Here is a 26,762-nt window from a genome sequence, read left to right on the forward strand (position 1 = left end):
AATATAGGTATATACACAGAAGACACTGTACACACTGTCTTACTGCTCAACACTTGCCCATTTCAGACAGCATGTCAAAATCTCTTTCTTGAGTGAACTATGGGCCAGCCCAGTGGCTGTGACCAGATTTTTAAGGGCCATGGGTCTCCTGTCAGAAAGACCTGAGGCAAAGAGTAACTTGCTGACTCCATCAATTGTTAATTTTATATACTATGAAGACTGCTATTAGCACCAATCCCTGTGATCTGTTTGTTCATCCGCTTTGAGAACATCCCTTTGATTACCTTTCACACAGGCTCCCAAACAAGAAGTCATTCATTGAGTTCAGCAGTTTCTCCCAGATACTTCTTTCTTTCAGCTTCCAGAACAGTAAGGAGAGCAATAATTGGCACCTACTAGTGGTGGTAATGCTAGGTGGACATTAGAAGGAACCATCTCGTTGTCACCCAGCTTCAGAATATGTGTGTAGCTTCACCTCCATTTGGAGTTGTGGCCATGAGCTGGTACTCAATCATTAGATTGGGCCTAAGATTTCTCTTGTCAACTTCAGCAAAGTCCCCACCACATTTTCACATAAAGAGAGTTGTCAACTGACAACCAGCAACTGCCCTCCTCCCTTCCTGTTAGGTAGTGATAGAAACAGACTCGCATCAATGCAGCAGAGACAATAGTCCATCATTCCTTCCCAGAGATTTATGAGAAGGCCCAAAGACCATTATTAGCTAAAGTGGGACTGCAGGTTTACCATCATTGAAACAATGTATATATAATATTACAACAGTGTGCCAGGAGGCTAGATAGATTTAGTTAGGTAATATAAGGTAAGGCAAGCTAAGGTAAATTAGTACCCTACAAGGGGATTTCATTGGGGAAAGTGCCAGAATAGAATACTGCAATAGCCCTATTTTTTTCCTTGTACTGAACTGTATTGAGTTGAGAAGTTATTAGCCTAGAGGGGTCATAGTCACCAAACTTTCCAAACCAATTGAGAGAGTATAGACCAGGCTAGTGTGGGGGCTTTGTGTTATAGCTAGATGATGCTGTTGAGTCTCTTCCTTATCCCCTCACAACCTTATGGTACTATTTTTTTTTTCTGTCCAAAAACCAAAGCTCCACTTAAAACAGATGTTGGCTGGAAAATTACCTATTGTGATTGTGTAATAATATTTGCTTTAACAGGACAGAGGTGGTATGGCTTTGGTTGGGAATCACAGCTTCTAGAAACAGGTTTTCTTGGAGTGTTAATGGTTCCCGTGTTCAATGTTTCACCTCTCCCAAGTGGGACACCTTCTCCCTCTGTTGGTATCATGGGTCTCCGATGGCTACTCTTCAGGATCATGATGGGAGCTGGACTTATCAAGATTAGAGGAGACAAGTGTTGGCATGATCTAACTTGCATGAATTATCATTACCAGGTATGGTTACCAATGTTTTTGAATTGTTGATCTGATATATAATACTGATTTCATATTTTGGTTTTAATAGTGATGGTGAATAGAATTGTCCATATATGGAAGTATTGATTTTACAATGTGAATATACCTTCGCACAAAAAAAAGGTGAGATGGGGTAACAAACATACAGAGTAGTGCCATTAAAGTGAATTAATTCAACCCTAAGGTGGATGGACAAGGTAAAGGGGACAGTGGATGCAAGGAAAGAAGCAAGTAAGCAAGGAAGACTTGAGTGCAAAAGGTAGGAGTGAGTGGAGAGCAGTTGTAAATGAATGAAGAAATGACAAGGCCCAAAGGGATGTTCTTATCTGCTACATACATTTTTTAAAGTAGGTGAGGGGGGGCACCATATAATAAAGCAGTGAAGACAAACTAACTCTGGCTTTTGGGCCCAGTTATGGAGTTGCTGTGTCTTGCTACATAACCTTTGAGTTGAGCTGTGTGGTGAGGGACCTGAATGACCTAAGTGTATGAGGGGTGATTGAGAAATTCATGGCTTAAGTTACAAAAATTTATTTCATGATAAATTGATACATTTGTTTTTCAATGTAATCCCCTTGCAAGTTTACATACTTATTCCAACGGTTGTGGAGTTTATGGATCCCCTCTTCATAGAAGCTTGAGTCTTGGTCCTCCAGATACACCTCTACGGCATCAATAGTGTTATTATCCATGGCGAAATGTTGACTGCTGAGCTCTTTTTGTCATCTTGGGAAATAGTAGTCAAAGGGAACCAAATTAGGTGAATAGGGCAGATGTTCATGTATGGCAGCAAGAGCCATGGCGTATTTGTGTGCTGGCACATTGTTTTGATGGAAAAGCACCCTAATGACAGCTTTCCATGCTGTTTTTTCTTAATTTTCTCTTGCAGCTGCCTTATTAAGTTGGCATAGTATGGTCTGGTAATGAATTGACCCTTTGTCATATAATCCACCAGTAATATCCCCTCAGAATCCCCAAAAATGGAACCCATCACCTTCCCTGCAGAGATCACCGATTTGCCCTTCTTTGGAGCTGGAGATCCATGATGCTTCCATTGTTTTGATTGTTCTTTTGACTCAGGCTGGAAATGATGAATCCAAGTTTCATCCATGGTCACAAATTGCCAGATAAATCTTTGTGGATCAGCATAAGAGATGGCAAGATTGTTCTTTGACATGTTGCATCTCAGTTGCTTCTGATTAGGTCCAAGAAGTTTTGGGACCCATCAAGCTGAGACCTTCATCATTTCAAGATGGTTGTGGATAATTGCATTAACTTATTCCTGGGAGCTGCCCAACTCTTGTCACAATAAAATGTTTGGTCAAACACCGATCTGTGAGCAACATGTCATGGATCTTGTCAAGGATTTCTTGAGTGGTGACACTGGCAGGCCTTCTTAGATGAAGGTTATCTTCCAGGCTGTCGTTGCCCCCTTTGAAATCAGCTACCCATTTTTTAACCATGCTGTATGAAGGAGCATTGTCTCATAGATTAGCCACCATGTCCTCGTGAATTTCCTTTGGAGATATGCCCTTCATGTTGGGGTATTGAATGACTGTCCAATGACCAATTTTGTCCATTTTCTCTACAACACCTTACTGTCCCAAATCAAATCTGTAAAGCAAAAAAAAAAAATATTACATTAAAGGCTTAAAAACTTATAATGGCTTATGAAAGATTAGATTTTGCGTGAAAAAAGCTACAAGTCTGTAATTCGTGTCCTACCATAGGCCACAAATTTTTCAATCACCCCTTGTATTTTCGTAATTGTAATATACAAGAAAGGAGTATACTTGTGGGATCCTGTCTCTTATTCGCCAATTATCAAAATAAACTTTGAAATAGTGTATATGGAATTCATTTGAATGCATCTGTATGTAAAGCTATATTTCTTGACATCTTTTAGAAATTTTTCAAGGTTGTTCCCACAACCTTGCAACTCTGCTCCCAGACCATGAGATCTCTGTCAGTTTTATCTACTCCCTGTAATATCTTGAACACTACTACTGTATCAAGTCACCTTATACTCCTATCTCTTCCAATGAGTGAAATATTCAATATAAATGTGGGATTGTATGAGAGTTGTGTAATGTCACCATGGTTGTTAATTGTAAATATTTATATGATGGTACATACATATACCAAAGGCTTTTCCACCCTTACAAGGGAGGTAGCCAAAAAGCAAAGGCATAAAAACCACCCCCACCCATTCCATCCGTAACATACTCTACTCCCCTCCACCCTCTTCCCTCCCTCTTATTGTGCCACCTCCTGCATGATGGGTCATCCCTGCATCTTGTCCACTGTGCTAGGTCAGGAGCAGTGTCACAAGACACAGCACATCCACAGGAAAACCCCTTCATTAAATCAGTGAAACCCCTCCCCCCCCTCTTTCTCTCTCTCTCTCTGTCCCCTTGTGCAGAAAAGGAGAAGGCAGGGAGAAATCTCTTTGGGCTGCATCAATTTATTTCTTACACATACTCCCTCACCCCCCATCCTCCAGCCACTCCCACTCATGCATCACAGCATCATCCATTCACAACCATTCTCCATTCACCCCTATTTCTGTTCCTCTCCCATCCTTCCTCAACAGACAGTCCCCTCTTTTCCAATGCCCCTTTTACCCCATCCATCCATCTCATCCTAGGTCAACCCCTCATGTTCACTCCTTCCACCTTTGCCTTCCACACATCTTGTACTAATCTTTCTTCACTCATTTTTTCCATGTGTCCAGACCATCCCAATATTCTTTCATCAACCCTATCTCCCAACTCCCTTTTCACCCCCACTCTCCTCACCTCTTCATTTCTCACTCAATCCAGCCTAGTAACCCCTATCATATTTCTCAGGCACCTCAACTCAAACACATTCCAACTCCTTCTCTCTTCCTCTCTTATGTTCCATGTTTCTGCCCCATAGAGTGCTGTTGGCACAATCACTCCATAAAATCTCCTCTTAGCATCCATTCCCAAATGTCTATTTCACATTACACTTTTTAATCCCCCAAAGCATTTACTTGGTTCTCTCAATCTACATTATACCAGTACTCCTCCCTCTCGCACTACATTTGCACCCAAGTATCTAAAACTATCCATTTCCTCCTGTCTCTCCCTTAATACTCACTTCCAGTCTGCTGGCACTTTCTCCCCTTGTACATCTCATCACCTTTTACCCATATTTATCATCAACATTTTTCTTTAGCACAACTTCCCAAACTCTGACACTACCTTCCTCAATCCCTCCTCTGATCTTGCTACAAGCACAGTGTCGTCAGCAAACAACATCTGGCTTATCTCTCACTTTTCTCCATGGTGGTAATAGTACTAATTGTTACATCAGGTTTCACTTAACCTCTTTCATACAGTGACAACGTATGCATCATGAGGTGCAAGTTGGTATATAAGGGTACTTGCATTGGCATTCTGATTATATTTATTTTGTAGTTGTAGTTAAGTGACCCCCCAAATTCTGTGAACTGGCTTGATATCATTTTTTTTGTTTATTATTACTCAGAGTGAAAGAGAACAAGTAAATCTGCAGTGACTACAGTAGAAGCCCGATTTAACGAACTAATTCAGCCAAGGTCCAGTCCGCTAAATTGAATTTTCCATTAAATTGAGCGAGTGAGCGTTGGTGTAACAGTGTTGCCAGAGCGGATTATAAAAATGATACGTACCTAAAAATTCCCTAGTGTACACACACACACATACAGTATATATATTATTGTAAGTGAATTATAGGCAGCACAATCGTGAATTGCAAACGAACAGCAACATGCAGTAATTTGTTGCAACGTGTGTGTGTGTGTGTGTCGTGTAACAATGATATGAGCTGTCTGTGAATTTCGCGGAATATTAGTCATAGCTTCGTGTTTGGTTCGATGTACATAATTCTAGCGATTAATAGGACTGGGCAGTTGGTTTTTGGATAGTGAGCATTATTGTTGTGTTGTTGCAGAAAACGTAGTTCGTTGTTATAGAAGTGTTTTTCGTGGTGATTACTCTTGCGTACTGATTTTGAATTTTCCCATCAACTTACTGTTTCATTATTTTGTTTCCCTATTGTACCGTCTATTTCTACTTGAATATATTTCTGCTACAATTATACTTTATACATATACTGAATTATATATTATTGTATATATATTATAGTACGTATATATATATATATATATATATATATATATATATATATATTTATATACCTCCAAAGTACTAAATTATAAATTTTTCCTTGACTCCACCACCACAATCTGGTAACATCTGGTAACATTGGACTCTGAGACACGCATGTGGCCAGTTGACGGAAAATGCTCAACTTAGCTTACCGTTCCCGCTAAATTGAGCTATTTCCGTAGACACGCGTCTGGCCAGCTAGCAGAAAATGGTCAACTTAGCGGACCATTTCCGCTAAGTTGAGCATTTTCGTTATTGCTATTTGCAGTTCACTAATTTGAGCTTCCGCTAAATTGAGATTCGTTAAATCGGGCTTCTACTGTATATTGTATAATGCGAGTATCGTGATGCATCATTGAGTCATCATTTATCAGGCATCCGATGCTGCATGTGAAATTTTTACTTGTGGTGAAGAGGCTAAGGATGGGGTCCATTTAACACTTTTTTTTTTTTTTTTCTCTCTCTTTTTTTTAATACTGAAAGTCATGCTCATTATTGCAGTTATTCTGACCAAGTTTCATTGAAGTCTGTCAATAGATACTGTACATACATATGCCGAAGGCTTTTTCCCTCGTACAAGGGAGGTAGCCAAAAAATTAAGTCATAAATACCCGCTCCCACCCATTCCATCCCCACATACTCCACTCCCATCCACCCCCTTCCCTCCTTCTTATCTTGGCTCCGCCAATAGATATTGTACTTACTCAATAAAAAACTTATTTTATTGTGCATTTTTTTTTCTTCTTCTTCTTTTAAAGAAAGTATTGGGCATGGTTATAATCATCAACACACTAAACATGTGTATGTTCAGTGGTTCTTTTCTGCTCTACAGATATATTTACCCCCCCCTCCCCGTGACAACACGCATAAATTGGAGCTCCTGAGAAAGACTTTAAAAATGGAAAGTCTTAACAATGATACAATTACAGAATACCCAGGGTGTGATATTTACCAAGTTGTATTTTACGGGAAGGGGAGCTGTGTCTAGTTTGTTCAATTCATGAATGGGTTTTGCACACGCTATTTTTTCGTCCAGTTTGTTCCAAGTGCCCACCACTCTATGTGGAAAGCTGTTCTTCTTCAGATCTCTTCTATAACTATGTTTTTTGAGTTTCTTTCCATGTCTTCTTGTGTTTCTCTTGTCCCAATTTAACAAGTCCTCTCTATCAAGTATTTCTGTGCCCTTCATGATTCTATAGATGGTCAGTAGTTGCCTCTCTCTCCTCTGCTCCAGGGTTGGTAACTCCAATTTAGCCAATCTCTCATCATATGACAAGTTTGGAAGAGCAGGAGCCTTTTTTTGTGGCTGCTCTCTGGATTCTTTCAATTTTCTTTATATTCTTTTTGGTACTGGGTGACCACAATATTGCCGCATATTTTAGTCTAGGCCTTATCAGTGTGACTAATATTTTTTTTTAAATAATTTCTTTGTCCAAATATGTAAATGCCACTTTTATTGATCTTAACAAGTTATAGGGATTCCCCAATAATTTTGTTTATTTGTTTATCAGAGGACAAGTTGTTTGAGATAATTACTCTTAGATCTTTTTCAGATCCCACTTTCTTTATCTTCTTTGTTCCAATTTTATATTGTCCTGGTATTCTGTTTTTACTTTTTCCAAACTCCATTATGCTACACTTGTTAATATTGAAGTCCACCTCCCATTTCTGACTCCACTTCCAAACCTTATTCAGGTCTTCCTGTAGTGGGAAGTAAACTTCAATATCAAGAAGTGTAGTATAATGGAGTTTGGAAAAAGTAAAAATAGAATATCAAGAAATTATGAAATTGGTGAAGAAGTAAAAAAAATGAACTCAGAAAGAGACCTTGGAGTAATAATCAGCAAAGACATGTCACCAGACAAAAATATCAATAAAATAGTCAGAGAAACCTTCAACCAAGGTCAGTGAAAGTGGCATTTGACTATTTGGATGAGGAAATTATTAAAAAGATATTAGTTACACTAATAAGACCAAAACTGGAGTATGCAGCAACACTATGAACACCCAGTACTAAAAAGAATATAAAGAAATTAGAATACAAAGAGCAATGACAAAGTTGGCACCAACTCTCTCCAAATTAATATATGAACAAAGATTGTCCAAATTGGAACTACCAACTCTGGAACAAAGAAAAGAAAAAGGAGATGTACTGATTATCCATAGAATCATGAAAGGAATGGAAATCCTAGATAGAGATGATTTATTGAAATGGGACAACAGAAAAACAAGAGGACATGAAAAGAAACTCAAAAAGGATAATTATAGAAGAGATCTGAAAAAGAATAGTTTCCCACATAAGGTGGATACTTGGAATAAATTAGAAAAGGAAACTGTGCAAACACTATTCAAAATTTTAAGAAAAAAACTTGATGCAAAAAAGATACAAAGACAGGTCGCCACAAACATAGCTCCCTTCCCATATGATACAACTAGGTAAATTCTCCTCTTCTGTCTTCTCCCTACCTTCCCAAACAGACATCCCCCTCTTTCCCAATGCCCCTTTAACCCCATCCATCCATCCTTGGTTGCCCCCTCATGTTCACTCTCTCCACCTGTTCCTTTCACACCTCATTTACTAATCTTTGTTCTTTCATTCTTTCCAGTTGTCCAAAGGATCCCAATAGTCTTTCATTAACCCTATCACCCAACTCCCTTTCCACCCCCTCTCTCCTCACCTAATTTCTCACTCCATCCAGCCTAGTAACCCCTACCATACTTCTTAGGCATTTCAACTCAAACACATTTAAACTCTTCCTCTCTTGTGTTCCATGTTTCTGCCCCATACAGTGCTGTGGGCACAATCACCCCTTCATATAATCTCCTCTTAATATCCATTCCCAAATGTCTTTCTAATTACACTTTTTAATCCACCAAGGCATGTACTTGTTTCTTTCAATCTACATTCTACTTCCACCTCCATTCTTCTCTTTCCCACCATATTGGCCCTCAGGTATTTAAAGCTATCCACTTTCTCTAGTCTTTCTCCCTTAATACTCGCTTCCAATTTGCTGCCATCCTCACCCCTTGTACATCTCATCAACTTACTTTTACCCACATTTATCTTCAACTTCCTTCTTTCGCACATTTTCCCAAACTCTGTCACAAAGTTCCTTAATCCCTCCTCTGATCCTACTACAAGCATAGAGTTGTTAGCAAACTGGCTTATCTCCTATGTTCTTTAAGCATCTCCAATCCCTGTCCCATTACCCTGGTTTTTTCTGCCTTACCAGAGAGGTAGCCACAGTCAAAAAGCATATATCCACTCCCACCCATTCCACTTCCATCCACCCCACCTCCCTCTCATCTTGGCTCCTCACAGATGATGGGTCATTCATCTTGCCCACCACCCTGGGTCGGAAGCAATGGAGCAAGACACAGCACATCCACAGCAAGGCTGCTTCATTTAATCAGCAACCCCCCCCCCCCTCCTTTCCCCCTTGTACAGAAAAATTGAAGATGGGGAGAAATCATATGTTACTGTAATTTATTATTGTTTATAGAATTATTTTCACTGTTGAGATGTAGTAATTAAGGAGTTACACAGCTGATTTGTCACTTTTCTTTAACAGACACAGCCAGTACCAAACCCAATGGCTTATTATCTCCACCAGAGCCCAGAGTGGTGGCACATGACAGAAACCTTTGGCAACCATATTGTAGAACTTATAGTTCCCTTTTTTGCATTCCTTCCAAGAGGATTTCAAATTGCCTGTGGTATCATACAGATCATGTTTCAGGTAAATTTCTGAAGAGTAGTTTAAAAATTCTTATATAGATATGTTTTCTCTCTCATAAAATCATAAATTTAATCATTTTTTACAGGTTATGTTAATTATATCTGGCAATCTGAGTTTCCTCAATTGGTTAACCATTGTTCCAAGTATTGCCTTCTTTGATGACAAGACACTGTCTGGTCTCTTTAGTAAAACTGTTAAAAAGAAAGTTGCAGCTCTGCAGAGGACTGTAGAAGATAATGCAGGTATGTTCACATAGGTTTGTATCTTGTATGTAGAGGTCACTAGTAGGTGCTAGAGCTAGTGACTTTCATTATTGTTTTAACCTATTTATGTGTGTTTTAGATGACTGAGATTAAATGTTTGGTTCAGTCTTTTTTCAGGTCTTTTATTAATTTACAGTGAAAACCTCCAGGGACTTAATGATAGGTACCTGCCTGTGATGGTCTTGTGAGATGGACATTGGAGAAAACCATCTCCCCACCACCCATCTTCAAAACCTATCAACCCTATCATCTCAATCTATGGGCTGGCACTAGTCACTTGACCAGCCCCAAGATCTCTCTTTCAACTTGGATTATTTTCCCCTCACATGTTCACAGCTAGTGAGTGCTCCCCTCCTCTTGCTAGCTAATAACATATAGACAGGGCCCACATTAATAAACCACAGATATTACTCCAAAGTTTCTTCCTGGAGGGATTGATTGGAGAGCCTGTGGACTGCCAGCTATTTTTGGGTTGTATATTTCTAGTCACTGAAACTCAAGCCTCATTAAAAATTCCTGATATGTACTTGTTTAGGTACTGCATATGCGAGTCTAAAATTAAGCATTTTGAGTTAAGAAAGGAAATGTGCAGTTTTTTTTTAGGGTGGAGGTTGTGTAGGTCAGGTTTTCATTCTCAGACAAATTAATGGTAAGACACATGACAAAGGAAAGGGATTGTAGTTGTGTTTCCTGGATAAAGGCACATAATATCATATAGGGTATATGGGAGACCTTAAAACTGTATTGAGTGGAGGGGGGGGAGCAAATTTGGAGTTGATGGAAAGCTTTTATAATGGGTAATGGGGATAAGGCTTGTGTGAGAATGGTAAATGAGGAGAGCAAGTTATATGAAGTAAATGTTGGTGTAAGGCTGGGGTATAAAATGTTGATCATAAGTTGGTGTAGTATAGGGTGCTCTTGTTTCCTCTATGAGGTTGCTGCATCTAGTGCATTTGGTATCTATTGTCAAGCCAATTCTATGTTGGTAAAATTTTAATGCAGGGTAGTGACCTGAAAGTAGGTATTCCTGTGTAATTCTAGCTTGTCTTGAGGGTGTGGCTCTGGAACCTAGGTGTATTGGTTATTGAACATTTATCACCTGAAACATATCAAGAAGATTGCAGGAGAGGCATCTAAATTGTTGATGGACATAGGACTGCATGGACAAAGAGGTGATGAAAAGAAAAGACTAATTGAAAATCTGATTTGCCCCAGGTTGAAGTACAGCAGGATCCCATATATAAATGGTTCACTGTACAAGCAAGTTGAATAATGAACATTTTGTCTGGGAAAAAAAATCATGATGTGAACTGGAAATGGATTGTGCATGTGTGTAAGTGGGTGGCAGTGTCCATAACTGACTTAGTTATGTACTCATATTGAGTTGAAGGTGGTGAAGTAAGGTGTGGGACTGCAGGTTGCTAGTCATTGAAACTCAAGGCAGCAATTATTATAATTTGATAACTGAAATGTTTTAATCTTTCATTCTTGCAGGTATAGAGCGTAAGCTGTTTAATGGGTTCATGTACCTCTTCATTGGGTACTTGAGTCTGCCTGTTGTGATAAATCTGTTATCATCACACCAAGCCATGAATACTTCATTTGACCCCTTCAGATTGGTTAACACATATGGGGCTTTTGGAAGGTAGGAATTAGGAAAAGGATTTACTTAAAATATTCTAATAGTAATTTTTTTCTTTAATTCTTCCTAAGTCTCAAAATTGTCCTGGATATCTGTATGATCTAGTGTATTTATATGTCTAAATACCAAAAGGCTTCTTCCCCCATATAAGGGAGGTAGCCAATATTGTAGTACAGAAGGAGTAATTGGTGAGGAACAGTGTGGATTTAGGACAGGTAGAGGTTGTGTAGATCAGATCTTTGTGGTAAGACAGATATGTGAGAAAGCTATAGGAAAGGGGAAGGATGTTTTTTGGGCTTTTATGGATCTGGAAAAGGCTTATGATAGGGTAGACAGAAAGGCACTGAGGGAGGTTATGCAGATTTATGGGATAGGAGGAAAGCTTTTGGGAGCTGTCAAGAGTTTTTATGAGAGTAGTAGAGCTTGTGTCAGGATTAGAAATGGAGAGAGTGAGTGGTTTGAAGTAAAGGTGGGACTTCGTCAAGGATGCGTTATGTCGCCCTGGCTGTTCAACTTATACATGGATGGGGTGGTGCGAGAGGTGAATGCTAGGGTAGTGGGTCAGGGATTGGAGATGGTTAAAGAAAATGGAGAAAAGTGGGAGGTGAGCCAGCTGTTGTTTGCGGACGACACTGCGCTTGTGGCAGGGTCAGAGGAGGGATTGAGGAAGCTGGTGGCAGAGTTTGGGAGAGTATGTGATAGAAGAAAGCTAAAGATAAATGTGGGTAAAAGTAAGGTGATGAGATGTACAAGGGGTGAAAGTGGCAGTAGACTGGAAGTGAACATTAAGGGAGAGCGACTGGAGGAAGTGGATAGTTTTAGATACTTGGGTGCAAGTGTAGCAGGAAAAGGTGGAGTGAAGGTGGAGGTAGAATGTAGATTGAGAGAAGCGAGTAAATGCCTTGGTGGATTAAAGAGTGTAATGAGGAATAGACATTTGGGAATGGATGCGAAGAGGAGACTGTATGAAGGAGTGATTGTGCCAACAGCACTGTATGGGGCAGAAACGTGGAACATAAGAGAAGAAGAGAGAAGGAGTTTGAATGTGTTTGAGATGAGGTGTCTGAGAAGTATGGTGGGGGTTACTAGGCTGGATAGAGTGAGAAATGAGGAGGTGAGGAGGAGAACAGGGGTGAAAAAGGATTTGGGAGATAGGGTTGATGAAAGAATATTAGGATGGTTTGGACACATGGAAAGAATGAGTGAAGAAAGACTAGTAAAAGAGGTATGGAAGGCAAATGTGGAGGGAGTGAACATGAGGGGACGTCCTAGGATGAGATGGATGGATGGGGTGAAGGGGGCTTTGGGGAAGAGGGGAATGTCTGTTGAGGAAGGAAGGGAGAGGACAGAAGACAGAGGTGAATGGAAAATGGTTGTGTATGGATGATGTTGTGATTGCATGAGGAGGAATGGGCAGGGGGGTGGGGGGTGGGGTGGTATGTGTGAGTAAATTTTGACGCAGCCCGAAGGGATTTCTCCCCGTCCTCTCCTTATATGCAAGGGGGGCCGGAGAGGGGGGGTCGCCGATTAAATGAAGTGGCCTTGCTGTGGATGTGCTGTGTCTTGCGACACTGCTTCTGACCCAGGGCGGTGGGCAGGGTGCAGGGATGACCCGTCATCCAGGAGGTGCTCAGATGAGAGGGAGGGTGGGAGGGGTGTGGAGTGTATTTAGGGATGAAATGGGTGGGAGTGTTTTTATGCCTTTCCCTTTTTGGCTACCTCCCTTGAAAGGGGGGAAAAAGCCTTGGTATATGTATGTATGTATATTTTTTGTATTATGAGTAATCCTTCAATGGTGAACTTTTTTATGCAACTCATTACACAAAGAAAACTTTGACCCAAAATATTCTTGTGTATCAAAAGGGTACAACACTAAAAAAGTAACATGATTGCCTCTAATACTCTACAGTATTCAGAATGTATTTGTATTTCATTGCCAATAATCCTCGCTTCTGTCCATGGGAACAGTATAATGCTGAATAGATGGAGTCTTAGAGAGGGTAAAGAAGAGATTTGAGGATGGTTGTAGAAATGAGAAGTGAAATTAAAACTGATAAGCATTCTTTTTCAAGTGGAGATTAGTCTAAATGAATGTTGTGTGACTGGTCCTTAGGGATATCACTAAAGTCCCTAGAATATTGACTGTATAGAACTTATGCAATCAGTGCTACCCCATACTGGGCAGTACCAGAATGAGACCAACACTGAGCACCTGTTAGCAGTGGTCATGTTAGATGGACAAAAGAAGGAATCATCTTCCCACTGCCCATCTTCAAAATTCATCAACACTTTTACCTCTCTTCAAATGCAAAGGCTCAAAGACCTGGCACTTGGTCTTAGGACTGGGCCATAGACCTCTTTTTATCAACTTTGACCATTTTTCCCTGTACTTTCATGAGAGAGATGACAAGTGGAGACTGCTGGCTTCCTCCAGTAAGCCAGTGACACAGACAGTTTTAAGTTAAGGTTTAGCAATCCATTTAGAATAAGTGATTGTACTTATCCTTAATTATTGAATTAATTTAATTTAATTGGGGGGTTAGGAAGTATGTGTGAATGATATTCTGATGCAGCCTGAGGGGATTTCTCCCCGTCTTCTTTTTCTGCATGAGGGGATGGAGAGAGGGGTTGCCAATTAAATGAGATGGTCTTGCTGTATATGTGCTGTGTCTTGCTGCATTACTTCTGACCCAGGGCATTGGGCAAGATGCAGGGATGACCCATCATTCAGGAGGAGCCAAGAAAAGAGAGAGGGAGGGGTGGTGAATGGGAGTAGAGTATATAGGGATGAAATGGGTGGAAGTGGATTTATGCCTTTGACTTTGGCTACCTCCCATGTAAGGGGAAAACCCCTTGGTATATGTATATATATGTGTGCTCTTAATTATTGTAATGGTTTGGACACATGGAAAGAATGAGTGAAGAAAGATTAATAAAAGAGGTGTGGAAGGCAGAGGTGGATGGAGTGAATTTGAGGGGATGACAAGGATAAGATGGATGGATGGGGTGAAAGGGGGATTGAGCAAAAAGGGAATTACTATTGAGCAGGGAAGGGGGAAGGCAGGAGATAGGGGTGAGTGAAAAATGACTGTGTATGGATGATACTGTGATCCAAGGATGGGGGGAGCCTATGGGGTGGTTATGTATTTACCTAGTTGTATTTTACGGGAAGAGAGCTATGCTTGTAGTGACCTGCTTTTGTATCTTTCCACATCCAGTTTGTTCTTAAAGTCATGTATAGTTTTAGCACTCACTGTTTCCTCATTCAGTTTGTTCCAGATATCTATCACTCTGTGTGGGAAGCTGTTCTTTTTCAGATCTCTTCTGTAACTGTCCTTCTTAAGTTTCTTCTCGTGTCCTCTTGTTTTTCTTCTGTCCCATATCACTAAGTCATCTCTATCAAGAATTTCCATCCCTTTCATAATTCTGTAGATGGTTAGCAAATCACCTCTTTCTCTTCTTTGTTCCAAAGTTGGTAGATTTAGTTTATCCAATATTTGTTCATATGTCAAATTGGAGAGCGTTGGCACCATCTTTGTCATTGCTCTTTGAATTCTTTCTAGTTTCTTTATATATTCTTTTTAACTAGGTGACCATAGTGTCGCAGCATATTCCAATTTTGGTTTTATCAGTGTAACTAGTATTTTCTTAACCATTTCTTCATTCATGTAATCAAAGGCTACTTTTATTGATCTTAATAAGTTGAAAGTTTCTCTGACTAATTATTGACGTGTTTGTCTGGTGTCATGTCATTTGAGATAGTTACGCCTAGGTCCCTTTCCGAGTCTACTTTTTTTACTTCCTTTGTAACAAATTGAATTGACATGATATTCTATTTTTGCTTTTTCCAAATTCCATTATGCTACATTTCTTTATGTTGAAGTTCACTTTGCACTTCTGACTCCATTTCCAGACTTTGTCTAGGTCTTCTTGAAAAGATTTGCATCATCTGCAAAGAAGTTCATATAACATTCCACACCTTCATCCATATTATTTATATAAATAGCAAACATTATCAGAGCCAATACAGAGCCTTGTGGGACTCCACTTATCATATCTTCCCAATTTGAGTTCTTGTCTCTAAGTACCACCCTCATTTTTCTTCCATTCAAGTAATCTTTCATCCATTCCAATAACTTTCCTTGTATTGCACCTATTATTTAAATTTTTCATAGTAGCTTTTTGTGTGATATTTTGTCAAAAACCTTTTGTAAGTCCAAGAAAGCACAATCTGCCCATCCATCTCTTTCTTGTATTGTTTCTATTAATTTTGAGTAAAAGCATATTAAGTTTGTAGTACATGATCCTCCACTTCTAAAACCAAATTGTTTTGGATTTAGTATTTTGTTCTCTTCCAAGTGGTTAATCCATTTATTCCTAATAACTTTTTCACATTTTTGCTACTGTGCTTTATTGCGAATTTATTTGAACTCACAACTCACTAACCTGTAAATCATTTAATTTTAATATTCCTTTCTTTCATCAAATGTAATAAATTGTATCCACCAAAAATTTGACTTCCCCTACCCTCTAGCTTTCGTGCAACCATGATATACAAGGATCCTCATAATATACATAGTTTCACTTAGCTTGGGGTTTGAAGAATTTCTAAACACATTGAATTAGATGAGGTGAAGGTTAAGGGTGAATCTTCATTGTAGAATCTTGTTAATGATCTGTCCAGCGACTTGATACTTATTTTATCAGTTTTCCAACACTGTAATGTTTGACCAGCTATCTAATTGCCGACTGTTTGGCCGACTATCTAAATGTAGACACACTGGCAATTTCAACCGCTATGTTCCAGAATGAATTTGCGCACACGCAGAACATTTGTGTATATGAGGTCCCGCATGGAGAAGTGTCCCATCCGACACCATGGCTGGTTTTGAGTTACGCACATATAACACTATTTTGGCCCTTCTACTTCAATCCGAGCATGTTGGAAAGGACAAAATGTGATCTGCAATATGGTCAAAACGCTCCTAAAACAAAGTGGTAAAACCTCACGCTCGCTCGGCCGGCGCAGCAAGTCGAGACTTGGCGTGGAGTAGTGTGGCAAGCACCCGGCCGCGGAGTTGTCAAGGTCAAACTCATGCCATCTAGAAGAGCCTACAGTCCAGACTTCTTTGACCTGTCCACAGTCAACCTGCCTGTGAAGTACCAATATGACAGGTTACTCACGAGGGAGAAGATCACTGACCTACAGTACCTGACTGACGAGTTCATCGCCCAGGCCAATAATCGTCAGTGGTGGTGGGACCTGTTGCTTCGGCAGCAGGACCTCCGCAACCAAGGTGCTCTGGTGTCCTCCGACAGCGAATACGATGCTGATGACCCAGATAACCTAAACATGGAGTATGATAGCATGCCAGCTCCTAACACGGCCTAGCATCTAGGTCATCTGGTTTTGTTGGTTGTTTGTTTGTTTGTCTACATGTTGTTTGTTTTTGTTTTGATCTCACTGTAACTCACATCAGTGGTTTTGTCTTGAAAAATACATTAAAACAATGTTTTCATTATGCTCGTAGCTTCAATGACAACAAAGTTATTCATGTTTTACGTTTCCAAAACTTTGGAAGCGATTTCTGGCATTTTAAAAATTGGCGCATGGGACACTTCTCCACGCGGGGCCTCATATTTCCTAATTATTTTATTTATTATATAAGGGAAATTCTTTCCAACTTTAATGGTTATTTTACCATCATTTATTTATTTAATTAACCCCTTCCATACGGTGCCGCACACGTAGGCGTCATGGGGAGCGAGTGTATTCGCGAGGCTGCCATATCGGCGTCTTGATTATATTTATTGTAGTCGCCCCTGTGTTTTTACATTCTCTCAAATGTGCCCTGAATCCCATTCTCTGTGGTATTCAAAATTCGCGGGTGAAAGAGAGAACGATCGATATAAGCGGTGACTATATTTTATGATGCGAGTATTATTACGACACGTCGTACGGCTGGCATTGGCTGCTGCCACTGAGATCTAAGTCCATGACGCCTACGTGTGCGGCACCGTATGGAAGGCGTTAATATTAGGGGATTTAATATTAATCATTAGGGAAACTGGACAGACACTTTACTTGTCATCATAGTTTCTAACATCGATCACGTAATTTTGTCATCAACCTCAAATTCTATTTCCCATGAGCCTAAATTACTAACACACTCCCCACAAGAGATTGTAAAGTAAAAGTGCAGTGGAGAATAGTTCAGTAATATTAGTTATCCAACATCAGATTACCCTAATTTGTAGTTAAATTTAATAAAGTGCAAGGTCATTAAATATTCTTGTTTCTTAATTCAATACAAGAGTGGCATTTCAACTTTCTTTGATTTACAAAAAGTGTAGCATTTATTACAAATTACTACCTAAGTTTATTTGAGAGAGTAGAAAAATTTACGCATCAATACTGTAAGTAAACAGTAGCATAAATAGATCTGATATCCTCACTCTTAATGTTACGAGTTTAAGAATTTCGCAATTTAGTTCTCCCATTGAAATGAAGTATTTCAGGGTATAGTAAATAGGTCCTCACCCAGGATTAGGTAAATCAGAGGTGTAGCATTTTGTATAAATTAATCCTCACCTAAGATTCAATTAAATCAAGGGTTTTTTCTTTTTTTTTTTTTTTTTTTTTTTTTTTTCCTTTTACCTTAGTCTCTGCTGAACTAAAGAGCATTTTAATATTTTACAATTCCTCACCCGTGTGAAGAGAAGAAGCGAGCTTTCACGGATTGGTGACAAAATAGAACGAGGGAGTCATATGAGCAGTACAAAGAAAAGAGAAGTAAAGCACAAGGTAAAGGAGGCAAAGAGGAGAGCAGTTGTGAAATGGGGTAAGGGTATGACAGAAAATTTTGAAAGTAATAAAAAGATGTTTTGGAAAGAAATGAAGAGAAGAAGAGGAGGCGAATCAAGTAGAGAAGAAAAGGTAAAAGGTACAGATGGAGAGATGATAATGGAAGAGAAGGCAGTAAAGGGAAGATGGGCAGAATATTTTAGGGAGTTGCTAAATGTGAAGGAAGACAGCGAGGGAAAGATAGTTGCAGTGGGAAATGCTAAGAAAATGAGAGTGATGAGTGAGGAAAATGGAGGAGAAATAAGGAAGGATGAAGTGAAGGCAGTTGTTAAGATGATGAGAGCAGGTAAGGCAACTGGTCTGGATGGATGCCATGCAGAATGTCTAAAAAAAGGAGGTACAGTGATGGTGGACTGGTTGGTGAGGTTATTTAATGTTTGCTGGAGAGAGGGTAGAGTGCCGGAGGACTGAAGGAGTGCCTGTATAGTTCCACTTTACAAAGGAAAAGGGGACAAGTGTGAGTGTAGTAGTTTCAGAGGGATTAGCTTGTTAAGTGTAGTTGAGGAACAGTGTGGTTTTAGGACGGGTAGAGGTTGTGTAGATCAGATTTTTGTGGTAAGACAGATATGTGAGAAAGCTATAGGAAAGGGGAAGGATGTTTTTTGGGCTTTTATGGATCTGGAAAAGGCTTACGACAGGGTAAACAGGAAGGCACTGTGGTAGGATTTGCGGATATACGGGATAGGAGAAAAGCTTCTAGGAGCTGTCAAGAGTTTTTATGAGAGTAGTAGAGCATGTGTCAGGATTAGAAATGGAGAGAGTGACTGGTTCGAGGTTAACCTCTTCAGTACGCCAAAATCTCGCGGGCAGCATTAGCTGCCAGACATACGATGTGTCGTAATAATACTCGCATCATAAAATATAGTCACCGCTTATATCGATCGTTCTCTCTTTCACCCGTGAATTTTGATAACCATAGAAAATGTGATGAAGACAGTTTAGAGAGTATGTCATTACGCAGGGGCAACTACAATAAATATAATCAAGATGCCAATATGGCAGCCTCCTGTATCCACTTGCTCCTCATGCCGCCTACGTATGCGGCACCGTATGGAAGGGTTAAGGTGGGACTTTGTCAGGGATGCGTTATGTCGCCCTGGCTGTTCAACTTCTACATGGATGGGGTGGTGCGAGAGGTAAATGCAAGGGTGGTGGGTCAGGGATTGGAGATGGTGAAAGAAAATCGAGAAAAGTGGGAGGTGAGTCAGTTGTTGTTTGCAGACGACACTGCACTTGTGGCAGGATCGGAGGAGGGATTGAGGAAGTTGGTGACAGAGTTTGAGAGTGTGTGAAAGAAGAAAGCTGAAGATAAATGTGGGTAAAAGTAAGTTGATGAGATGTACAATGGGTGAAAGTGGCAGCAGAGTGATTGATGCGCTGCAAGAGAGAGAAGGGTTGTTAGACTGTGTGTACCTCAACTTAGAGAAGGCTTATGATAAAGTACTTCACAGTCAACTTATCTGGAAATTGGAGTATGTTGGAGGGCTGAGAGGCAAACTACTCATAAGGATGAAGAGTTTTTGAAGGGAAGATACATGAGAACACTAGTAAGGATAAGATGTCAAGATGCAGAGCAGTAACAAGTGGAGTTCCACAAGGTTCAGTGCTGGCACCAATAATGTTTCTTGTCTATGTCAACAACATTATGGAAGGTGCAACAAGCTATGCCAACATGTTGGCAGATGATGCAAGAATCATGAAAAGAGTGAAAAATGAGGAGGGCTGTAGACTATTACAAAAAAAAAAAAAAAAATTGAGAAAAAAAAAATATTGAGACACTATTTTTCTATGGAGCCAAGAATGAGAAATTAATTTCAAATTAAAAAAAATCAAAGTACTGGAAATGGGCAGTAGCTGCAAAACATCTTCCTTTAACTATTCCTAGGGAAGTGAGCCTATTGCAAAAACAAAAGAGGAGAAAGCTTTGGGAGTGATGATAAAAGACCACCTGACAGACATATCAGCAGGATTGTGGCTTTTCACTGTGTGGTTGAAGAGATGATGAAAAAACTCATTGAAACCTTGATTTATCCAAGGCTGGAATATGTGTCAATACTAAAACCGCTGGGTCTGCTGACTTTGAAAGAAGGGAATAGATTGCACTGACAAAAGAGATTTTTTGACTAAGGATGGTAGGGCCAGGTCACAGGAACAAGTTCAGAAAGACCTCATATCTAAAGGATGTGAAGAAATATAGTTTTCCATATAGATGCATACATACTTGGAATAGCTTAGGAGGGAGCTATGTTTTTTGCTGTTCCTGAGTGAAGCTCAAGTGTCCCTGTCATGCTTATGTGTAAACTTGCACTCAAGCCTACCTTTCACACTTGCGCTCAAGAAGACTCTTCTTAACTCTTTGAAATAGCCAAATCAAGTGGACCAATTTAGTCATGTTCAAGCACAACCATCATGAGTATGCACATGAATGGTTGGTTTGAGCATGACTTTTTTGTGTAATCATGTGAATAGCAAGCTCAAGCACAACCTAGGTAAGTATGCATATAGTATGTTTGAGCATATAGGCTGGAAGGGAAATATATGTATATGTAGAAGGTGATTTAGCCAAAGCTGGAATCATACACGAGTTCAAATCCAAATATGATAATTGGAAATTAAGGATATAGGTTAAGTTGGAGCTGTACATGAATTTTAGACAAGGTATGAGGGAGGGTGGAGGGGAGTGGAATATATGGGAAATGAAATGGGTGGGAGTGATTTCTATGCCTTTTTCTTTTTGGCTACCCCCCATGTAAGGGGGAAAAAGCCTTTGGTATATGTATGTATGTATAATAAATTGGAGGGAGACCCCAGTGAGTGATGCTCTCTTCCTGCATACTGCATGGACTACTGCAGAAGATTAAAGTGGCATTTCCAAATATGAATGAAGGAATTATGTAAAAACCCATAGAAACCCTGATACATCTAAGACTGGAATAAGGGTCAGTAGTGTTGTCCCCACACAGAGTAAAGGATATGAGCAAGATCAAGAGAATACAAAGGGCAGCAACCAGACTGGTCCCCAGCCTGGTAGATAAACCAAATGAGGAAAGACTAAAAGTACTGGGTCTGCCAACTTTGAAAGATGGAAGAGAAAGAGATTGATATGATTACAGTATTCAGCTCACTAAAGGGAATAAATTGCATTGGCAGAAGAGATCTCCTGATTAAAGATAGGAGGGCTTTGAGAGGTCATGGGAGTAAATTCAGAAAGACCACATGTCTAAAAGATGTGAAGAAATACAGTTCTATATAGATGCGTAAATACTTGCAATAGCTTAGGAAGTGATATAGCCCAAGCTCAAACAACACAGGAATTAAAATCTAAATATGATAATTGGAAATCAAGGATATAGATTAAATTGGAACTATACATGAATTTGAGGCTAGGTATGGTAAAAAATTAGATAAAAGGAGATGGGACCCAACTAGTGTTGCTCCATTACTGTATACTAAAATTAGGTAAATGTAATTTGATAACTGCCTCCAGATGAAGATGGATGTTGACAAGTTTTGAAGATAGGCAACAAGGAGATTCTTTTGACATCCATTTTGTAAGATAACCACTTGCAAGTACTGTCATTAGTTCCACAAACTTATTTTCCTCCATATACTGTGAAGTACATGCATCACACATATTGTATAATATTAGTCAGACCTGTATTTTGCTTAAATGTCTTTAACTGTTCGTCCAAATGATAAATATAGGTATTTGTTTATATGAAAATTATGAAATAGGTGGGAGTAGGTGCATGCCTTGACTGGCTACCTCTTTGTAAAGGGGAAGAAGCCTGTGATATATAGATAGACTTGGTCATATAATGAATTTCCTATATTCAGCAACATAGTATCATGACTGAACTTCCAGTGGCTATTAGATACCACTCAGTAGTAGTATTTTATTTTCCACTGTGAATATATGAACCACATGCATGCTGTTTTCTGTATTAGAATATGAGATAAGAGAAAGTCTGATTAGTGTAAACTTTTATTTCCAGTGTCACAAAAGTACGTTCAGAAGTGATTTTTGAGGGAACACATGCAAGCTCTCTTGATTTACCCTCAGTGGTTTGGCATGAATATGAATTTAATTGCAAGCCTGGGAATACCAGCAGGACACCGTGTCTAATATCACCATATCATTATCGCTTAGACTGGTTAATGTGGTTTGCAGGATTTCAGGTAATAAGGATTGGATAATACTTTTATATGTTTTTATAGATGTCTATTTTTCAGTGTTTTGCCTAATAGTGGGTAGGTTGGCTGGTGACACAGGCCTGTAATAAAGGTAGCCCTGTTCTTCCTGTAATGCTAGCCTCATGGAATTTTGCCCTGTTGCAATATCAATAAATTTGGAGAAGACTGGGAATAAAGATGAAAATATTTGCAAATATTTACCCTTTATTTTATTTCAGAGCTATGAGCATAATCCTTGGCTTCTTCATTTGGCTGGGAAATTCCTTGTAAATGATGAAGAAGCATCATCACTTATTCATTACAATCCATTTAAAGACCAGAAACCTCCAAGGTAACTGTTCAAACAAATTCTGTTACATTTCTTCTAATTTTATTTACTTGTTCATTTATTTATTTACTTATTTCTTCCCAGTTAGCCATAACACACTGTTAGGTTGATAGTCTGCCCTACATTGGGCAGCCATATGTTAGGCTGATGGAGAGAAAGTTGGGTTTATTTAACAATGAATGTTGGGCGCCAGTGGAGTTGGGGGATGATATGGTGTTTCAAGTCATGTCCCCACAATCTGCTTGCGAGGGAGCAAAAGGGAGGGGGGAGGCAAGAAAGCAAGGAGCAGTGAGCTAGGCTCATGTATGCTGCTCCAAGGCTATCTGAATCTTCGGGCATTGGCCCATCCTTTATATCCATGGGTAGGTCTTGACCCATGCTCCTAATTGGCATGAGATCATATATGCTGCAAGGGGAAGTCGGAGGCAAAACATTCCGACGCTGGTGACTCACAAAGACAGAGGGTGTGCGTTCCTCAATGGATCCAGTTGTTCATGTGTCACGTGGCTAGCTGAGGTGTGGTTAGTCATGGCTGGCCGATCCTGGCACTGCGCATGTTTTTCTTCAAAGAGGTTTTGTGGTGGTGACATGGCAGACCCTATTGCTGGTTAGTCATCTTGGGGCCCCACGAGTGATTCCCATGGGAGACCTCAGAGGTCAAATGTTGTGGGCAGAGAAGAGATAAGAACGGAAGTGACAAGGTGAGGACCAGTCATGAGGACTACTAACACACACAAAGCAAGGTAACTAGACATGAGAGAGAAACATTCTCATGCTTTTCACATCCATTCACTCAATCCCTCCCCCTGTAATCCTTACTCTCTCTAGCTCCCTTTCCTCCAAAACCCCCATATATCATTATTTTGTTCATTCTAGCATTCTGTAATCTCTTCTAACTCTCTCACAGCTTGTAGTCCACTATCCCTCTTTGGATTCTCTCATCTACACTCACCCTCATGCCCTTTCCTATTTAATGCCTGCTCACTTCTCTTCCATACTACCTCTTCTTTACCTTTGGCCATCTCTCATCCTGTCTCTTCCCATCTCATATCACCAACCTGTCCAACTCCAATTTCTCTCCCTCCTCTATGCTCCCCCCTTTTTTCTCTCTTTTCTTTTCTCCAATCCTGTGCCCTTCTCATCTCATGGTAAAATATATGATATGAATGATAAACAGTCCTACTTGTGACCTTACAAGAGACTAAAACTTTTTTTTTTTTCAGATTTGTGCGCGCACTTCACTATGTGTATGAATATACAAAAGTGGGAAGCCCTGAGGCAGCAGCTGGTCATTGGTACAAAAGGGTGTTAAAAGGAAACTTTCTACCACCTGTTGACATTCAAACATTGAAACCTTTCTTTAAAAGAGTTGGATGGAGAACACTCTAAATGCAAAAATAAGAATAAAAACTTTTGATATTTTAGTCTGGCTGATGTAAGACAGTAAAGTGAGAAACTGATTTAAAAAGGCTGTTATAACAAATATGTTGATTATTTGCTTGTGTCATTGTAAATTATGGAATAATACTAGATTATTCAACTCAATAATAGTATTTTTTCTCCTGTGGCACACATACATACATGTACCAAAGGCTTTTTTCCCCTTTATAAGGGAGGTAGCCAAAAAAACAAAGGCATAAAAACCACTCCCACCCATTCTATCCCCATCACATTCCACTCCCCTCCACCCTCTTCCCTCCCTCTTTTCATGGCACCTGGATGATGGGTCATCCCTACATCTCACCCACTGCCCTGGGTCAGAAGCAATGTCGCAAGACACAGCACATCCAAAGCAAGGCTGCTTCATTAAATCAGTGACCCCCCTCTCTGTCCCCTCATTCAGAAAAGGAGAAGACTGGAGAAATCCCTTTGGGCTGCATCAAATAATTTCTCACACATACTCCACCCCCCATCCCCCCACCCATTCCACCTCATGCATCACAGCTAACAGATTGGGAGGCAAAATTAAATGAAAGACCTGTAGATCAGATGTGGGAAATATTTCAAAATACGCTCACTAAGATGATTCAAACTTACATTCCTTTTAAGGACAGACGTCCCCCAAATCAGGCTCGCCCAAAGTGGCTCGACAAAGAAACTGAAAAAAGTATTGCTAAAAATAGACAGGCTTATAAGAAATATAAGTGCTCGGGTGCATCTAATGACTATGAAAATTATGTATCAATACAGAGAGATTTAAAAAAGACAATAAGGAAAAGAAAACAATACGAAATGAACATCGCTGATAAATCCAAAGAGAATCCCAAAGAATTCTATAGTTACATTAGAGATAAAAAGGTTGTTAGGAATCACATTGGTCCACTATTATCTGCTGATGGTCAACTTGAATATTCAAATGAAGGAATGTGTAATATCTTAAACAATTATTTTAGCTCGGTATTCGTAAACGAAACACCTCAAAGTGAATTCCAAACTGAAACCTGTGAAAAGTCTGGGGTAAACTTACTCACTACGGTAAATATAACAAAAGAAAAAATTAAAAGGTGCATAGACAAACTCAAAGTTAATAAAACACCAGGGCCTGACGGTTGGCATCCAAGAATCTTAAAGGAAATGAAAAATGAGATTGTTGTTCCGTTAGAAATTATTTTCAAGAAATCCATCATATCCGGAGATGTCCCAAGAGAATGGAAGCTAGCTAACGTTACTCCCATATTCAAAAAATGTGACAAAAAGAAACCAAATAACTATAGGCCTATAAGTTTGACTTCAATCATAGGAAAAATAATGGAAACTATCATCAGAGATGCTATCGAAAATCATTTAGAAAGTAACCGTTTGATAAATGATAGCCAGCATGGTTTCAGACGGAAACGTTCTTGCATGACTAACTTACTCGAATTCTACAACACAGTTATCTCGAATTATGACAAAAGAAACAATATAGATTTAATATATCTAGACTTTGCAAAAGCTTTTGATACCGTCCCACACGAAAGACTACTTACTAAATTAGCTTTGCATGGAATAAGTGGTAGCGTATTAGGTTGGACTAGTAATTGGTTGAATGGTCGAAAACAGAGAGTTGTTTTAAATGGAAAAACTTCTAGATGGAAAAGTGTTGCAAGTGGAGTTCCTCAGGGTTCCGTTCTTGGGCCACTTCTATTCATAGTATATATAAATGATATAGACCATGGAATAAAATCTACTGTTTCCAAATTTGCTGATGATACAAAACTGTGCGGAGTGGCAAATGATCACTCAAACCAATTAGATATTCAAGTAGATTTAGATCAATTACAGCAATGGTCTGAAAAGTGGCTAATGAAATTTAACACAAGTAAATGCAACGTAATGCACATAGGTAAAAATAACAGTAAGTACGATTACAAGTTATTTGGTAATTCGTTAACAATAGTGGATAGTGAAAAAGATCTCGGCGTAATTATCAGTAACGACCTCAAAGCATCCAAGCAGTGTATTTCAGCCTCTGAGAAAGCAAATAATATTCTGGGACTGATTGCACGATCTTTTGATTTCAAAAGTCCATCACTCATTAACAAGCTATATAAATCGTTAGTTCGTCCACATTTGGAATATGCTGTTTCTGTATGGTCACCGAATCTCATTAAAGACATTGACAGACTGGAAAAAGTACAATGGCGAGCCACAAAACCGATTCCAAATATAAAAAATAAATCATACAAAAATCGACTAAAACACATGAATCTGTTTTCCCTAAAAAAGCGTAGACTCAGAGGTGACTTGATACAGGTCTTTAAGATTTTAAAGGGAATTGACAACATCAAAAGTGACAACATTTTCACATTGAATGAGAATCAGACAAGAAACAATGGTCTCAAACTATCCGGAAATAGATTCAATTTAGAAGTAGGTAGAAACAACTTTGCCAACCGTGTAGTAAATGAATGGAATAAACTTCCTGCACAGGTAGTGCAATGTAGTTCAGTTCGAAGCTTTAAGAATCAGTTAGATAAATACCTAAGTAAGATGCTGTAATGACTATAATTTATCTTATATTATTTGTTTTTGTTTTGTTATCATTTGTCTGTCTGATTTTCATTTATTATTAGTTATATGTCAATTTATTATTATTTACTATTTACCTGTTTGTTTATTATTTAACTATACCTATGT

The 26,762-nt window shown here is 39.3% G+C and overlaps 1 protein-coding gene across 1 annotated transcript in view; it reads left to right on the plus strand.

The window, feature by feature from the left end:
• The window catches only part of LOC143040216 (lipase maturation factor 1-like), a 75,405-nt gene extending 51,221 nt beyond the window's left edge, over window positions 1-24,184 (plus strand). The window contains exons 5-11 of the mRNA XM_076210904.1: window positions 1,180-1,415; window positions 9,184-9,351; window positions 9,437-9,593; window positions 11,109-11,259; window positions 22,117-22,300; window positions 22,534-22,646; window positions 23,867-24,184. Coding sequence (XP_076067019.1) covers window positions 1,180-1,415; window positions 9,184-9,351; window positions 9,437-9,593; window positions 11,109-11,259; window positions 22,117-22,300; window positions 22,534-22,646; window positions 23,867-24,032 — 1,175 coding nt within the window. The 3' untranslated portion in view covers window positions 24,033-24,184. The remainder of the gene's footprint in view (window positions 1-1,179; window positions 1,416-9,183; window positions 9,352-9,436; window positions 9,594-11,108; window positions 11,260-22,116; window positions 22,301-22,533; window positions 22,647-23,866) is intronic.
• The last annotated feature ends 2,578 nt before the right edge of the window (window positions 24,185-26,762 follow it).

Source organism: Oratosquilla oratoria, chromosome 28, assembly GCF_046742065.1.
Source record: "Oratosquilla oratoria isolate Oo_2021 chromosome 28, ASM4674206v1, whole genome shotgun sequence".
In the NCBI taxonomy this organism is placed as follows: domain Eukaryota; kingdom Metazoa; phylum Arthropoda; class Malacostraca; order Stomatopoda; family Squillidae; genus Oratosquilla; species Oratosquilla oratoria.